At 50.4% G+C, this 18470-nt stretch overlaps 1 protein-coding gene across 4 annotated transcripts in view; it reads left to right on the top strand.

The window, feature by feature from the left end:
* Positions 1 to 18470, top strand: part of LOC307090114 (myosin phosphatase Rho interacting protein) — a 51471-nt gene that overhangs the window by 18294 nt on the left and 14707 nt on the right. For 2 of the 4 annotated variants that reach the window (XM_079756657.1, XM_079756659.1), the window contains exons 5-17: positions 1279 to 1363; positions 2677 to 2730; positions 3700 to 3979; positions 5019 to 5553; positions 9134 to 9275; positions 9470 to 9577; positions 13042 to 13098; positions 13258 to 13326; positions 13546 to 13635; positions 14611 to 14720; positions 14978 to 15016; positions 16664 to 17429; positions 18151 to 18267. In XM_079756657.1, the coding sequence (XP_079612783.1) occupies positions 1279 to 1363; positions 2677 to 2730; positions 3700 to 3979; positions 5019 to 5553; positions 9134 to 9275; positions 9470 to 9577; positions 13042 to 13098; positions 13258 to 13326; positions 13546 to 13635; positions 14611 to 14720; positions 14978 to 15016; positions 16664 to 17429; positions 18151 to 18267 (2452 nt within the window). The remainder of the gene's footprint in view (positions 1 to 1278; positions 1364 to 2676; positions 2731 to 3699; positions 3980 to 5018; positions 5554 to 9133; positions 9276 to 9469; positions 9578 to 13041; positions 13099 to 13257; positions 13327 to 13545; positions 13636 to 14610; positions 14721 to 14977; positions 15017 to 16663; positions 17430 to 18150; positions 18268 to 18470) is intronic. The other 2 variants (XM_079756660.1, XM_079756658.1) reach the window with 2 other exon arrangements.

Below are 18470 nucleotides of genomic sequence, written 5' to 3'. Positions count from 1 at the left end.
AGTCTTTAGTGACCCGCGTCACATTGCTGTAATTAAGAGCGTGACTATTTGTTGATTACCCAATAGGTTTCTGACCAAAAGATACAGACTTCCAAACTACATAAAGTTGAAGACAGCGCCATGCTACTTTACCACGGCTTGTTTTGATGTTGGTTCCTGGGCTGGGATTAAAATATGATGATTAAAAAAACGATTTTCTGACTCAAATTGCTCTTCATTTGATTGATCCAATATCCGATTAATTAAAGTCCCACATTTGGCACCTGACTTCTGTAAAGGTAAATCCTTCTTGAGGCTCTTGGAGCCCTCTCTTTTTATTTTTATTTTTATGAATATTTTTAATATGAATTAAAACTTAACTTATTCATTTAAATTCCAGTAAAGTATGCTTGAATTGTAAGTATTCCACACTTAAATATATATTTTTTACATGGCATCATTTGTTTTTCATTAAACAATATCACATTTCCTCACGGATATGGGTATGGCCCCCAGGGTCATATCATGCTCTGGATCACATTGGCACCAACAAACCATATCTGACCCTCCTAGAGGTGGAATGATGTGGGTGTCTACCCCCTGGTGGTCGTACCAGGGAGTGCTAATCCACCATTTCTCCTGGTCCTTATCTGACCCTTAACCCCTGAACTCTGACGTCACTCCAACCCCAGTGACCAGCTGATGAACACACACACATTTATACCATTCTAAAATAAGAATGCCTGAAATATATACATATTTTAAAACAAGTGTTCCAAAACAAGGATACTAAAAGAAGAGTTGGCCTGCTACAAAACCAGTATATTTAAAAAATAAATAGACTTAAAAACTATAAGATCACTTCATCAAGTGTACATAAAAAAAAGTTGATTTAAAATCCCCTCCAATGTTCACTCCATGGCAGAGTTTTGATCGGATTATGTTGGATCAGATTAGACTGGTATTATATTAATCTACAAGGGGAAATTTACGTGTAACAGCAGCAAAAAATATCAGAACATGCTTGTGATTAAAAAATATGATGAATGATGAAGACATTTGCCTTTTTTAAAAGGATAAGCAGCTCACAGGACAGCCTCTCCCTCCAGAGAGACGTTATGAACACAACGCAATAAGGGTCAGGAACTGAGGAGACAGATAAACTAATCCAAGGAGTTTATGTCCGCAATGTGAGGACGATGAGTAGATGGATGTCCAACCTGAATCTATTGCATCTCCTGTCATCCTCCTCTTCCTCTCTGTGATGAAGGTGTGGGCTGTGTGTTCTGGTCTCTACAGGTGGCAGGAGGCATTGACTATCTACCCCCGAACCAACAAACACAACCTGAAGAAGAAGCGCAAGGTGGAGCCCCCCACTCCCCAGGTAATACACCGGACCCTCCCTGTCCTCTCCAGGTGATAGCCTGACCCCCACTCCCCAGGTCATAGACCGGACCCTCCTCTCTTTCTCCAGGTCATAGCCTGACCCCCACTCACCAGGTCATACAGCGCATCTTCCATGTCCTCTCCAGGTGATGCTGTTTTAGCTTAGCCCCTTCTTTCTCCAGGTGATAGTCTAACCCCTGTATCTCATAGCCTGGGTCTTCGTTCTCCAGATTGTTTTTTCAAGGTTACAACATGACTCCTTTTGTCTCAAGGGTATACATCCTGACCCCCTTTATCTCCAGGTGATTAGCTGCGCCCATTTTCTACCATGTCACTAACAACTGATGATCCAGTTATCATTTAGCCTCATTATAAGAATAGGAATGAATTGATTTGTATGTTTTAAAAAGTAAAGCAATAGAGACCTTTAACATTAAGACTAGATGTTGAAAATGGAACAAGCGGAGACATGCTTTTATTTCTAGTCTCAGCTCTATTGATCAGCAATACTTTACCTCCGACGCTATCATCTTTGTTCGGTACAACAAAGCAAAATGAAAATCTGTAGGACCCTCTCACATAATCCTTTGGACCCCCTGTCGGACCCTCAACCTCAGCACAGCAATGCCCCCCTACAGATAGACCCTCGGAGCAGGGGGAGGGGGGGGTACTACGGTCACTCAAGTGTTGACGTCCACGGCCCTGACGGGGAGGCGTCCATGGTTCTCCGTACCTGGCGGAGGTGCAGGGTGGGGTGGTTCACGTGTTTGCCTTCTGGGAGGGTCTGGCTGAAGCAAACCCAGCGCATGTCGAGGAACAAACAAGGGCAAACAAGACACACAGAACACTCTGCTCTACTTCACACATTGATACTAGAGTGGATAAAGACGTAACAATACACTTAATTAAAGTCACACAGGAAATGATGGGTTCATTGCAGAACCAACAGGACAGTTATAGGAATAAGACTGAGAGTTCCATTAATGACAGCTCAACACTTGTAATCATTACAGTCTTCTGAGTTATAAAGAACAACTAAACAGTCAAATCCAGCCACATCCACAGCACCACCTGGTGGTTGAATGCTGTTCTTTTATTTTTTTTATTGGGGCCTGTAAATTCCTTCCTGTCCATGTTATGACCAGTGGGTTTATTTGGCTCTATCTAAGCCAATCAGAAACCACCTGCAGTATTGGTGGTTAAACCTTCCAGCCCGATGAAAAAGAGTTCTCATAACAGAGGGAAATAAGTTGTATCTTGTCTGAACTATTATTGGTCAGTTTAACCAATAAGGTGTCTTATTATTGGCAGGACACCATAACTCCAAACGGTCACTTTTCCACTGAAGAGTTGAACGGGCACGCTGTGAGTTGTGGCTCTAAACTCATTCTCCCCCTGTGCTGTGATGGTTGAATCCCACATCTTAATCCCCATCTTAATCCTAATCTTATCCTGATTCTGATCACATTCAATCCTGGTGAAGGGGGGTGTTCTCGACCTGTGTTATCCTCTCTCTCCCTGGCTTTGATGGTCTGTCTGTCTGTCTGTCTGTCTGTCTGTCTGTCTGTCTGTCTGTCTGTCTGTCTGTCTGTCTGTATCTCACTCTGTCCCTCTGTCTGTCTGTATCTCGCTCCGTCTGTCTGTCTGTCTCTCTTTGATTATCTGTCTGGTTCTCGCTCTGTCTGTGTCACTGGGTCTTTCTGTCTGTATCTTACTCACTCTCTGTCTGTGTGTCTATCTGGTTCTCTCCATGTCTGTCTGTCTGTCTGCCTTCCTGCCTCTATTTGTCTGTCTTTCTGTCTGGCTTCCTGCCCCCCTGCCTGCCTGTGTGTGTGTCTGTGTGTGTGTGTGTGTGTGTGTCTTTCTGTCTTCCCCTCTCTCCTATGCCTTGGAGCTGTTGTGTTAGCAGATGTGGGTTGGCAGAGAGCTAATTAATCTATGTGTTGAATGCTTGCACGTGTAGGTGTGTGTGTGTGTGTGTGTGTGTGTGTGTGTGTGTGTGTGTGTGTGTGTGTGTGTGAAATTCAGGTATGTCTACCGTCAAAGAGCTCTTTGTTCTTTTGTCGAGTTGTCCTTTCATTCTCTTATCTTTCTTTCTCTCACCCTGTCGCTTCTCTGTCTCCTTGTCTCCTTTATTAAAATGTGCTCTACTGGCCTGACAAAGCCGTTTGTATTGCCAGGGCATACAAACCATATAATAAAAAATAAAACCTTGTCACTGTCGTCGACCCTGTCTCGCTCTGTCGCTCTCTCTGGTGGGGGCGGTCCTCTTGTTAACTCCTCTCACCTCTTACACCATCATCCCCCTCCTCGCCCTCCTCCTCCTCCCTGCAGGAGCCTGGCCCGGCCAAGGTGGCGGTCACTAGCGTGGGCAGCAGCGGGGGTCTCTGCTGGGGTCCGGGGGGCGGCGGCGGCGGCGGCGGCGGCGGCGGTAGCAGCAGCAGCATTGCAGGCGCCGAGCGGGTCCCGGCCACCAGGGCCAGCCTGTGGCAGGACGAGGCCCCCGCCCGCTGGTCCCGGGCCCCCGCCTCCATCCCCTACAGCCGCAGCTCGTCCTGCATCAGCCAGCTGGACCAGCCCCAGGACCACAGCGGCCCCCCCGCCACCCAGGACGGTGAGCCGGGGGGGGCAGTGACCTCAGTGGCATGTCGTTAAGGGCCGGGAACAACGTTTCAACTGGCATGGTGCTCACACTACGCTTCAAACATGGCCGATTTAGACGGGGACTCGCTAGCGACTACTTATGGTCTCTGAGATGTTAAGAGGTGGAGTTTGAAGTGCCAGCCAACAGACGGCCGTTCAACACTCATAAAACATGTATTCAGGTTGAGAAAGGAAGAGAGCTGTTGGAGCTTAGAATCCGTTGATCTGTAGAACGCTGTAATCTGTTGTTGGACGCGCTTCAAGAGGTCAGCATCAGCCCAGGGTCAAAGTTGAAATGGTTGGTGCGTTGAATGCAGCATCCTGGTTCAAATCCATAAGTTTACATTAGCAGGGCTGGCCCCGCCCACCATTAAGGCTCAGCGTGTGGTGACGGCTTTAGAGTTCAAGAGGTCATGAAACCCTAAAACTGAATGTCGATGAGTTAAGTTAAGTTAAAGGGCTGGTAAAGCCACTTTTTCAGCTGGAATTGGGCCGAAGATTTTGGGCCATAGGTTCTAGGATGAATGAGGTGTTGCGCACCAAGGCAACTTTGTGATGCTTCTTTAGTACCGACGTGGTGTATGGGCGATATAGTGAGCGACGTTGTATATGAGAGCACCGTGGCGTTACACTGAGAAGATTCACCCTCAGTCTGATGCGGACATCCAAAATAATCCGCTGCTCAGACCCTTTTCCCAGCATCCTTCGGAAGCCAAAGGACGTCCTCCTCAAAATCAATAGCATTCCAAAAACGAGCTCCACACACCCACACACATCCACACACACCGTGGCGTTGTACTACAGGTGTTCCGAGAAGCCTAACCCTCTCTTGTCTACACAGCCCGGGCAGAGCTCCACACACCCACAAACCCCTCGCTGCTAAGGTCCCTTTGTCGTGATGTCGATGATACTTTCAGCCTCACACCCCCAGGTGTGAGGCTGATCAGCCCCCTTCCTGTGCCCCGGTGCCCTTTAATAACCTCTCCCTGCTCGCCCCCTGGTGGTCACAGACGGTGCGGTGGTGGTGGGCAGCGGTCGTAAGCCTCGCGTGGAGAGTGGCTACTTCTCCCTGGAGAAGACCAAGTACGAACCCTTCGACTCCCTGCAGCACCCCTCCCTGCACCTGCCCCTCTCCGCCGCACCCGTGCCCCCGGGGACCTCCAACCACAGGTATGCCTCCTCCCCCTCCCCCTCGCCGTCTGAGCCCCCTCCCGCCCTCCCCTCCCCAGAGCCCCTCCCTCCGCCGGGGCCCCTCCTCTCCCCCAGCTATTCCACCGTCAGCTCCTCCCAGAGCTCCCTGGACTCTGAGCCCAGCAGCACGGGGCCCCCCGGCCCCGGTGTGGAGGGGCGAGGAGGAGGAGGAGGAGGAGGAGGAGGCGGGGGCCGGGCTGGCCGGGAGTACGCGGCGCTATCGGATGTCCCTCGCGCACGGCGGCTGAACTACCGCGAGGCGTTCCGCTCGGAGCGCAAGCGGCAGGAGATGCGGGCGCGGACCCGGAGCCCCGGGCGCGAGGAGGTGGCGCGGCTGTTTGGCGAGGAGCGCAGGTGAGACGTCCGGACGCCGGCGCGATGGCTTTGGGGAGGTGTTGCTGTAGCGTCTAGAGCAGCTGTTCACTACGGGTTGGGTGGCGTGAGCCAGCAGGGTGTGTAACATCAGCAATACGTTCTCACCCACACTGTTGGAAAGAAGAGCGTTTGACCCAGTAACACACAAGGGAGGCTGAGAACCATTATCTACGTATGCAATCAATACTGGAGTAACCGCTGCACCACCTAGTCCAAAACACAACTACACAGAGTGCAAAGTATCTCAAGGGAATTTGAAAAACATTTCTGTGGGTAACATATGATACAGTGGTACAGAAGTGGCACATTTGAATCTGTCAAATTTAAAACAAAATGGATTCCCAAAGCTGGTCTTTAGGTTTCAGTCTCAGCTCCTCAGCCTCCGGCGTCTACCCCCCCCTGCTGGAGTCCTGAGGGGGCCGGGGAGCTCAGACATCTTCTGCATCTCCCACCAGTTTCTGCCTTTTTCTACTTTTCTCCTTCTGCTTCTGCTCTCTTCCAGGGGCCTCACCAAGGAGCTTCTGCAGCTCCTCTCCCAAGGGCCCCTGGGTCCGGCGGCCATTGTAGCCCCTGGCTCCTCCCCTCCACCGACGCCACTGACTCCTGCTGCTTGTCATTTCACCTCTGCTCTGGGGTCTCATCACACACACACACACACACAGACCGCCCACACAAATAGACCCCCTCGATGCCCCCCACTGTTAAAGACCCCTCTGTTAAAAATGTATCACCCAACAGCCTTAGCTCAAAGGTCAGAAATCTCCCGCGAGCGACACCATCCGCCATCAGGTGATCCCTAATGTGTTCTCACCCCATAGGTTGAGAAACACTGACAAATATGAAGAGCGGGTCTGAAAGGTTGAGCCTGTTAAGGTTCAAGCCCGTCAAATTTCTGTCCGAACCCGTTCCGAAATTGCGCCTTTGCTCCGCTTTTATAAGCCAGAACCTGATTACAACCCGCCATTTTTAAAACCATTGTCCTCCCCCCCCCCCCCCGCTCGGCTCACTATGACAGAGGTGCGTGGTCTCAGTTGTGTCGCAGCAGATGGATCATGCAGCAAAATGACAAAATATACTTGGTTGGAAGGAGGCCCTTTCTTGCACATGGAAGCTGTGTAAACATTGAAGTTCTGTGTAACCAGGTCGAACTCGGACCGCTGAGTGGTTTTGAAAGCCACCGTCGTGCAAGCCGCCCTCCTACGTGATATTGTAGTTTTGCTCCCTGCGTTATTAAGATAACACTGTAGAAATGAAAAGGAAAAACGATCAGTGATAAAACCTTGATTCTGCAGCAGTGTTCTCCGCTGGCTCTGTTTTCACAAGGCATTCGAAACCTCTTTCCACTTCTCTCTGGCCAACGGGAGCGCAGCATGCGCTCACAGAGCACCTGATTGGAGGAGAGGAGAGAGGAGGACGCTGAAGTCTTTGGGTTAAGGGTGGTTATGACGGTGGTTTGGTTTGGTTTAAGGAGACCATCGCCCACCGTAGGTCAGTCGTTAAAAACCGGGGACAGACCAGCAGTAGTTCCATGGCATGGGGAACGCGGCCTTCTTGTCAAAGATGTTAATAGATCAATCCTAAATAGATAAATTAAGAATTTACTTGTGTTCTAACATTAGTATGATCACGAAAACATTAATAAAACCAGAAACGTGTAATATGCTAACCGTCTTATTACACACGTCTAGGCTCCTCTACTGCGCTGCATTTCCTGTCTCGTCGCAACTTTTACATTGAAGTAACCCTCCATTATTGTGATGATGCATGTTGTCAACACGTTCCTTAAACCTTCCCCTCTTGTCCTCTGGTGCAACCAAACTGAAATCGCCCACGACAGCTGGCTTTTCATAGTATTAAGTAAACACAGCCGAACCCAACATAAGCCGATAAAGTAAGTTAGCAATTTAGATGACCCTTCGTGCTGGCTTGCGGTCGGACGGAAATGTCAAACTCTAGTATGAACACACTCGCTCACTCACTCACTCACTCGCTCACTTGCTCATTCACTCGCTCTCTTTCCCCCCATGGGTCCTCTTCCACCTGCTGTCCCTGGGATCTGAACCCTAACCCTTCATCTTCTTCATCTCCAGATGGGTGTCCCCACATAACAAACACATCTTCTCCGTCACCACCTGGCACACGCTCAATGTCTCCTATCTCCAAACATCTTCCACCAGAACCTTCTACAACAGTGGTTGGAGAACAGTGGTTCTAGAACAGTGTGGTTCCATACCTCTCTTTGCCCAGAACCCCATTTTGAGGTCTGAACTTTCTTGCAAACAAAACTTCTTATATTGTGGTTCTGCTTCCCCACCCATCATTTGAACACAATCCTTCAGTCCTCCCGTAACATCAATGACCCAGTGATGTACCTATGAGCCGCAGTTGAATCATGAGGCCAGCTAGTGGGATGTTGGGGGTTATTTACCAATATCTGCCATCAACATGCATCATTGAGTTTTCCTTTGAGGCCTTCCCTATCTCTGAGTTCTCCTTCTGTTCCTCTCTGTGGATCAGTCTGGCCTCCAGCCCATTCAAAGCCTCTTCCATGAATGATTACATAGTAGGACCAATCAGCGCCAAGGGGAGGGGTTTCACTTAAAGACGAAGTCTGCAGAATTAAAGAAACTATGGCGCCGCCTTGCAGAGTGAAACACGGACAGTCAATTAAAAAAACATTTGATCCGAAATAGTCCAAATAACCATGCTGAAAGGTGAAGAGAAATTAGCATGCAAGGTTGGTCTTAAAGGAGAAGATGTTTTTTCGTTTTCCAACCGGGCAAGAGGGAAGAGAGAGTGTCACTTAGTTATTTCATCTGATGTTTTTTGGACGTCATTTGATTGATTTCCATATGTGCAAATAAATGGCTGCTCAGCAAAGGGCGGACTGAAGCTCATTGGGAAACGCTAACTTGTGTATCTGGATGTTCTCATGAGGCTCTCATGAAGTAGCTATGGCTCATTAGGTCAGAAGAACCTCCTGGGATCTGGGAGGCATTGCAGGTTGGAAACACTGTTCTAGAAGTTCTGCTGCTCTCCAGAGGAGAAGACATTGACCCTGTCCATCATGTTCCCCACACTGCTGCAGGGTTCCGTGAGGCTGGTGTCTTCACTGCCTCATCAAGTCCTCCACACTTCATGTAGAAACAGCTTTGGTTAGCTCAGACGCTGTATACCACGTCTGGCCCTGGAATCCCTCCAAACACCTCAGATCACAGCCCCTTGAGGAGAAGCGTAAAACCACGCTGAAATAGTGAATTGTCACAGTCTGATATGTCTTATTGCATCCGGCTCGGTATACAGGAATTAGTTTGGTTGTGGTACATATATTAAACAAGACGGCAATCAACTATAAATCCTCATTTCGTCGGGCTACATTTTAGATAAGATGTACTTTATTAGTTCCAGATAAAAATATGGGAATTTCTATTTATAGTGATTGTGGATATTTAACTATTCAGTATCAGACATATAGTTAAGTTATTACTCATACTCATACACTCATACAGGATGAGGGTGATAGAGAATGAGCCTCTCCCTCCCCCTGTTTGTGTTCCAGGCGCTCGCAGGTGATTGGTCGCATTAAGGAAGGTCCGCCCCTGGAGTGCATGGACACGCAGGTCTCCACGGAGACGGCCTCTGACCCGGTGTCTGCTCCGAGACAGGGCAGGGCTGAGCGACGCTATCTGGCAAACCGACCAGTAAATGTTTTATTTGTATAATCAAGAATGTATACAAAAGTATTGATCATAGACTGGTAACAGTTTAATCAATTTGAGATTATTAGGTAGATCTTGCGTTATATTAAAATCCACAGTAGTATTTATTGTATCAATTGTCTCTTATGATACTTTAATCTATGTTTATAGAGTTCTTCTCGACTGTTTCCTCTCAGGAGATGTCCTTGGATGCTGGGAGGGTCACCAGCCCAGATGTTTCCGCCGCCTCCAGCCTGAGAAGAGCCAAGTCTCTTGACCGCAGAGCAGCCGACGCATCCGCCACAGTGAGGAGGATATATATATATAAAAACTGGATTCATGTTATATCATATCGATAACTCATTCACCAGCATAAGAAGGGCTCCTGTCTTGTTCCACACCAGTGAGCCCCCCTGAGCCTCGGTCATTAGCCGCTCTTACCGGTTGTTGTTGTTGTAGTTCCACAAGACGCCACCAGGTGGTACATTGTACCGCACTGCAGGCGGGTCGAGTAGCAGCCAGCTGCAGCCCCGGAGCCGCACACTGTGGTGTGACAACCGCATTGTGGTGTGGCAACAGCACTGTGGTGTGGCAGGTCGGGTTTTTTCTGTTTTTTTTGACGTTTTGCGTCAAAGTTGCGTCACAGTCGTTGTTGTTCGACTTAATTTGACCAAAGACAGAAGAAGAAGGAGAAAACATGCACCTGTAAGTATTTAGCGTCTTTATATAGTTATTTGTATTTTTCATGTTTAATTCCATCGTCTAGCTAATTAGCATATGTTTTAGCATATGTTAGGGTAACCCTAAACCTAACCCCTAACCCAATTGAACAAGAAAAAATTACGCTGAAAAACATATACTTCTTTAGATTAGATTAATTATTCTTAATTATTCTTTTATTGAAATTGAACAAGAAAAATTGATGTTGAAAACTCGAATGGGGCAGCTAGGGGGCGACTGTTACGCAAAACGGCGAAAAAACCCGATCTACCCCACAGCAGTGCGTTGCCACACCACAGCGTGTGCCACACCACAGTGCGTTGCCACACCACAGCGTGTGCCACACCACAGCGTGTGCCACACCACAGTGCGTTGCCACACCACAGCGTGTGCCACACCACAGTGCGTTGCCACACCACAGCGTGTGCCACACCACAGTGCGTTGCCACACCACAGCGTGTGCCACACCACAGTGCGTTGCCACACCACAGTGCGTTGCCACACCACAGCGTGTGCCACACCACAGTGCGTTGCCACACCACAGCGTGTGCCACACCACAGTGCGTTGCCACACCACAGCGTGTGCCACACCACAGTGCGTTGCCACACCACAGCGTGTGCCACACCACAGTGCGTGCCACACCACAGTGCGTTGCCACACCACAGCGTGTGCCACACCACAGTGCGTTGCCACACCACAGCGTGTGCCACACCACAGCGTGTGCCACACCACAGCGTGTGCCACACCACAGTGCGTGCCACACCACAGTGCGTGCCACACCACAGTGCGTGCCACACCACAGTGCGTGCCACACCACAGCGTGTGCCACACCACAGTGCGTTGCCACACCACAGCGTGTGCCACACCACAGTGCGTTGCCACACCACAGCGTGTGCCACACCACAGCGTGTGCCACACCACAGCGCGTGCCACACCACAGTGCGTGCCACACCACAGTGCGTGCCACACCACAGTGCGTGCCACACCACAGTGCGTTGCCACACCACAGTGCGTTGCCACACCACCGGACCCGCCCAATAGATGCCATTGGGCGGGTCTGAGGTCGACTTTATACACTTGTAATTTAGAAGTATGATTAAACTCAAGCTACACCTGACTTGGAGTTACGTGCCTGGGAAGAATATCACAGTGGACTTTTCCCTACTCTCTCTGCACACATGGTTACAAACCTGACATGTTTGGATCAAATTCTGAGTGGCTCCTGATGTTGAAACCTAATACTCCATGGAGATTTTTCCGTACCTCAGAAAGGAAGCTTCTGGAGAAGGGACCCTCATGAGAGTGTTGTCAGGAAACGAATCAAACCTCTTTAGTTTGACATGTCTCACCTGATCATTTACATCAGTCGCAGTAGTGACTCACGTTTTGGGGCACCACGTTTTTGCTCACAATAACACTACCTTGGTAGTACCATGAAGGGCACACTGGCACTGAGAACACTTTTCAACCACCCTAATCAAGTATGGAATTGCCACGCTAACAATTGAGCAGGAAGAGACAAATAAAAAATTCTCCCTACTCAGTACAGCGCAGGGTTAGGGTTGACCTTGGGAAAGGGCCAGAAACCATTCCCATCTCTGATGAAAGCCAAGTGGGCGTGGGCCTTACGGACCACTTGAACCAAGGAGATACAGTGAGAGGTGGACCACACTGACGGCCATCTGTGGTGTTCTACACCAGGCCTGACCTCGCAGGCATCAATCTTCTGCTCCGTCAGAGAGCAGGCAGAACAACCCCAGTGAGAAACACATCTCCGTGCCGATCAGGGGTCAGCAGGCGGCCAGCGGAGGCCCGTCCCCGCTCCGGCACATGACAACACCAGGGTTCAGGGAACACGACACAGCTGCCATGGCTGGAAGCATCGCGTAAAAAACAAGAAAACAATCGATGACAGTCGTAATAATCATCACAAATTAGTTAAAATCAGGTATTTGCGCTTTTGGAAGCCTCAAAAGATCTAACGACTCTGCTACAGATCATTCCCCCACTTTTTTTATTGACGTTTAAGAACACACATAGGAAAACTCCTGAAAGGGCGATGCTAAAACTGGTTGAGGGTTTCACTAGACTGTCTATATTTGCTGTCCAGTGAGGCAAATGGGTCCAGTGAGGACAATGCTATAGCTGACCTTCTGGGCCTCACAGTGCCTGAACCTCAACGTATGGAGGTGGACTCACACCCACACACACGCACACACAGTGCACCTCCCACACATGCACAACCAAAACAACCGGGGGGGGGGGGTATTGATGTCCACATACCCACCCAACACCCCGACCCCCCAGACCAGTGATATAAATAGAGAGCTGACTCCCTGGGCTAGCGTCAGTCAGGGTCCGGAGGTGTTAGTCAGTCTGCCTGGGTTGGAGAGTGCCTGTCTGCTGTCTGCGTTGGCCTGTGTCTCCGTGTGTGTGCTGGCTTACTGGAGATGTGTAGCCCACAGGATGACTCTGTGTCAGTCTTTTCCTGTGCATCTGAAGATCAGTAGAAACAAGGTAGGGCTGTTGGTGGACCCCTGGTCCCCACGAGGGGTTTGGAGAACATGATGGGGGGCATTAGGCTCGGTGCTGGGGTTGCTTGGTTCTGTGTTCTGGTTCTTAACTGCTTACAACCACGTACTGTTAATTTACTTTTATGACTTTTATGCTTCAGGTCCAATATTGGAAATTTGTCTACAAATATTTTAGCAGTTCTTTTCAACTTTGAGAACTTTATTCAACGCCACCTTCGACATTTCCAAAGAAATGTATGGAATACAACAAGAGAGATGAATGTTTGGAGTCACACTTTATGTGGAACCCCAAAAAATGCCTGTAAAACAGAAAATAACCAAAAGTGTTGAGCTGTTGTTTTGGGTTTGATGTCAGAGTTTCCCCCCGTATATGGTCCAAGCGGGACGGAGCCGGGGCCACGTTCTGCTGTGGTCCTGAGTGTTCTGGGGATGGGGAGTGGAACGCCGCCACAACACAATAAAGCTGAATCCTGCGCTTCAGGAAACTGACCTTTTGTCTCGTTCCTTTTGGCAGCCTGATCTGCTGAACTTCAAGAAGGGATGGATGACCAAGCTGTACGATGACGGAATGGTAAGTGACCTCCTCACTGGTTTTACTGGGGAAGGGAAAAGTATTCCATACTGGTACATATCAACTTATACACTCTCTTGTGGTGAAAATGATGATAATGAGGATGAGAAGCTTTAAACTCTTCTGAAGTCTTACCTTTGTGTTTGATGGTGTCTGCAGTGGAAGAAGCACTGGTTTGTGTTGACCGACCAGAGCCTGAGGTACTACAAGGACTCCATTGCAGAAGAGGTACCAGTATTCATGCTGTCATACCAATATTGTATACAACTAAAGTCCTTATGTTCCTTCACAATTGCTTTGCTAAAGATGGGAAGGATGGGGTTAAAATATTAAACATAATTTATGTGAATAAAATCCTAAACACTAAAATACAGCAAACTAAATAGGAAAATATTGCTGTAAACACAGAAGTGTAGCTGAAAAGAGGTTCCTAATGTGTGTCTGCAGGCGTGTGATCTGGACGGGGAGGTGGACCTGTCTTCCTGTTACGATGTCACCGAGTTCCCCGTACAGAGGAACTATGGCTTCCAGATCCTTGTGAGTTCTACACACCAACACAGCGACACACCAGGCTATAAACACTACCTAACCCCCTCACGTCTGACCCCTACTGTCTGACCCCTATGGACCCCCACTGTCCGACCCCCACTGTCAGACCCCTACTGTCTGACCCCTACTGATCCCCACGGTCTGACCCCCACTGTAGACCCCTACTGTCTGAGCCCCCACTGTCTGACCACATACGTAACATGGTTAGCCCTTGTGGGAATGAAACCCTTAACCCGGGCAGTGCTAATGCCCTGCCCTACCAAGTGAGCTAGACAGGGAATCAAACCTCTAACCCGGCTAGTCTTAATGCCTTGCTCTACCAGCTTAATGCCTTGCTCTGAGCTAGACAGGTTCTTCTCATCTCAAAATAAGTCACTGGCCTCCATCACCAGGCATCACCCCCCCCCCCCCCCCCCCCCCCCCCCCCCCCCTGTCTACACCTGGGGTTCTCAGCCTTGAGGCTGTCCCTCACCAGACACACAACCTGTCTACACCTTGTTTCACCACACATAACTCTGCTGGCTGCAGTCGCCTTCCTGCACCCTGCACACACGCGCACACACACTCACGCGCAAATGCACACATACTCAAACGCACACACACGCACAGCACAAATTCACCACACAGCCCACACTCTGCAGGCACAGGCACATGCACAAAGCCCACGCACGTCCACATGTGCACAAACTCGGCACACAGGACAAACACAGGCATGTATCCACAGTTATTCATAGTCATGGGCATACACATACTGACACATACTTGCACACAGTTCATGAACCTGGTCAGACTCCCACCAGGGTGTCTCCCCTACCCAACATTACCAACTTGATGACCACTACAGAGTTACCAACATGATAACATGATACTGCCGTTGTTAAAGTCCTCCTCTTCCTCCTGCTCCTCTTCCTCTTCCTCCTTCTGATCCTGATCCTCCTCCTCCTTCCGCTCCTCCTCCTCCAGAGTAAGGAGGGGGCGTGCACACTGTCGGCCATGACGTCGGGCATCAGGAGGAACTGGATCCAGGCCATCCTGAAGAACGTGCGGCCGGCAACTGCCCCAGACGTCACCCGGTAAGGACCGCCCCGAAACCAAGACCCTCCCCTAGCAGCCTCACTCAGTCACACCCCAGCACAACCACATAACCCTGCACTCACAATGCATTCTGATGAAACTATTAACCTTTCTCTCCACCTCCCTCTCCTTTGGTCTCTCTCTCTCTCTCTCTCTCTCTCTCTCTCTCTCTCTCTCTCTCTCTCTCTCTCTCTCTCTCTCTCTCTCTCTCTCTCTCTCTCTCTCGGTCTCGCTCTGCTGGACGTCATGTCTTCAGAAAGCATCTTGCTCTGAAGCTGTCAGTTCTCAAGTCAAGGTTGGACCGCTTGCCTTCCCTCTCCTTCCCTCCCCCTCCCTTTCCACTCCAACCCAGTGATGTCACCGCTCAGTGATGTTGGCCTTGGCGTACTTCTACGTGTCATGTGATCTCTGGCTTGCGGCGGCTTTGCGCTGATGTGATGATGTCATGAGGTCATGTGATGAAGCACCCTGTTGTTGATGAGAGGCGTCTAAATATGTTGTGAGGACTGTCATAAGCCCTGTGTCTGTGTGTGCCTATAGATGTGTGTATGTGTCCATATGAGTGTGTGTTTATGTGTGTGTATGTCAGTGTGTGTGTCAGATGTCAGACTGGCCGTCGCCGGATTCTGGATCTCTCCTGGCGGTGCCGGAGAATGTGGGATATTTTTGTCATTTCTGCATGGACACCTCTTCCTGATCCTGCTGTTGTCTGGTCACACACAAACACACACACACACACACACACACACACACACACACACACACACACACACACACACACACACATACTTAAAGACACACATACACACTCACACATTTAAAGACACAAAAATATATTTAAAGACACACACACTTACACATACACAATCACAGTAACCCCCACGACAAAATGGAAAGGGGAGATTGCGTGGGTCTCCATTTTATGAGGAAGCTCTGCTTTCTTTTAGCCAATAAGTAAGTCTCCCCAGCACACCCTGGCCGTCTCCCCACTCAGGCTAGCGGCTCTGCCTAGTTCACGTTATGCTTCATATGCGACAAGGCTGGGCTATGTTATGAAGCTAGTCCATGCACTGAGGCTAGCTAGTGAGGACTGCTGCACATGTTCTGAATGAATCTTAGTCTTCAGTCTAAATGTGTATCCGTGTCTGCATCTGTCTGAATGGACTGTGTTTATCACCACTAACCACTATATAACCACTAAATGTGCTTCTTGTTTCTGTTTTCAAGCTTTTAAGGACTGTTGCAATGTTGTCACTCTATGGACTGTGTCTATAAGTGTCTAACTATGTCTATATATGTTTATGTACCTGCCTATCTACTTGTCACGTGTTTCTCTTTGACCGGAATTGCTTGTCCGTTGGCATGTTCCCTAGCTTTGTGGGCTTACTGCTATCTGTGCTACTTTCCTCTGTTAGTAGCTAGTACTGCTGATAAGAGCCATTGAGACTTCTGCACAGTTGCCTCAACCTGACTAAAGGTGTTTTTTCCTGAATGGACTGTGTTCATGGACGGGTTGCTTAGCGTTGTCGACTAGCTGCTATCAGCTTATTGTGTGACTTTCCTCTGTTAAGGGTCCTAGTTCTGTTACTGACCCAGGCTCTGGTTCTGACCCTGATGTTGGTTCTGCTACTGACCCTGCTTCTGTAACCGAGCCTGGTTCTGGTTTTGACCCTGGTTCTGTTACTGACCCTGGTTCTGGTTCTGATCCTTGTTCTGTTCCTCACCCTGGTTCTGGTTCTGACCCTGGTTCTGTTCCTCACCCTGGTTCTGTTCCTGACCCTGGTTCTGGTTCTGACCCTGGTCCTGACCCTGGTTCTGTTCCTGACCCTGGTTCTGGTTCTGACCCTGGTCCTGACCCTGGTTCTGTTCCTGACCCTGGTTCTGGTTCTGACCCTGGTCCTGACCCTGGTTCTGTAACTGACCCTGGTTCTGTCCCCTGCAGGTCATTACCTGAAGAGCAGGCCAAGACCCAGCTGGCTCAGTGTCTCCAGTCCCCAACGGACCGTCTTGCTGGCCCTGAGGGCTCCGGGGCCGAGGTCCCCACGCAGCCAGCAGGGGCCCCCGTCCCCTCCCCCGAGCCCCGCAAGAGCCGAGTCCGGGAGCGTCGGCGGGAGGGCCGATCCAAGACCTACGACTGGTCGGAGTTCCGGACGGGCCAGTCGACCGACCCCTTGGACCTCAGCTCCGTCCTGCCTTCCTCCTCCACCTCCTCGTCCTACGCCTCCTCCACGGCCTCCTCCCCCGGCTCCAGCACCTCCTCCCCCCAGACCTCCTCCTCCGTCTCCGCCCCGCCTCCCCGGATCTCCGCGGCCACCAGCCTGGACGGGGTGGCAGAGGAGCGAGTGCGCCAGTCGGACCAGGGGCGCGTCGCCGGCGGTCCCGCGCCTAACACGGTCACGGTTACCATGACGACTACGCTGAACGCCGCGCCCGCGCCCCAGCCCCGGCCGGCTCCGCCCCCGGACCAGGGAGCGATGGAGGTGGACGGGCAGGCCAAGGCGGGCCCAGAGGGCGGCTCGCGGCGGCGGGGCGGGGTGGAGCGGGAGGAGGAGCGGGAGGAGGATCGCCAGGGGGTGATCGAGGAGCACTGGCATCAGGTGGAGACCACGCCCCTCAGGGAGGAGAAGCAAGTGCCCATCGCCACGGCGACCACCGTCGGCGCCGAGCGACGCCCTCCGCGAGAACTGGCCACCCTGCTCAACAAGGAGGTGGGCTCCCCTGGCCCTACATTCACACGAGAGAGAAGAGAAGTTAGTTAGTAGTACATTCTTTAGCTTGACACCTTTGCTCATCGTCCAACACAGCCAAGGACATCCCACCGTACAATGTGGGGACGGTGAGGAAGGTCACTGCGTGTGCCCTTTACAGGGAGGAAACCCTTGTTAATCAAAGACGTCTGTGTTCGTCCACTCTTGGACCCAACCCCGTTGAGATTGTAGAAATTGAGGACTTGTAGACTACAGATATTTGATGGTGCATGTTTTCTGAAAGAAAGTACCAACCTATTGATCCATATCCACGAGCTAGCTAGTACCAACCTATTGATCCATATCCACGAGATGGCTAGTACCAACCTATTGATCCATATCCTCAAGCTGGCTAGTACCAACCTATTGATCCATATCCTCAAGCTGGCTAGTACCAACCTATTGATCCATAGCCATGTGCTAGTTGCGACATATAAGGCGTATGGCGGAATTCACAAAGGTTTACTGGGACATGGATGTTACGCTGATGGGATGACGCTGATGGCATAAAACTGGGAGGCGGACCCTGCGTTGGGGTCCCGAGAAATCAGACTAAAGCAGGAGTCCAAGGCCCACTGAACGATTCAATAAACATGTCAAGGTAGTGTGGGGTGATGCTGATGAAGAAGGAGGTGGTGTGAGGAGGGTTGTTCTCATGGTGGGTGTTGTGCTGTGTCTTCAGCTGGGGGAGAAGCAGCAGGAACTGGACCGTCTGCAGGAGCAGAACCTTCATCTGAAGGAGCAGCTGGACGAGGCGCGAGGCCGCGAGCACAGCGCCAGGGAGGGCTACGTCCTGCAGGTAGCCCCCGACACACACACACACGCCACGCCATGCCACACCTAACCACACAACACCACACACACACACACACACACACCACTAGCAGGGGTCCCATCATGGTTTCATCTTAATCACAATAACCAAAAGATGAGGAGGGTAGGGTGGGCCCAGTTGAGAAGAAAGTTATGTTTGGACATAGGACAGTTTAGTAAAGTAGCAGC

Source organism: Pollachius pollachius (genome assembly GCF_949987615.1).
Source record: "Pollachius pollachius genome assembly, chromosome: 19".
NCBI lineage: Eukaryota > Metazoa > Chordata > Actinopteri > Gadiformes > Gadidae > Pollachius > Pollachius pollachius.
The sequence above is the reverse complement of the archived record's forward strand: the minus strand, read 5'-3'. Positions and strand labels throughout refer to the sequence as shown.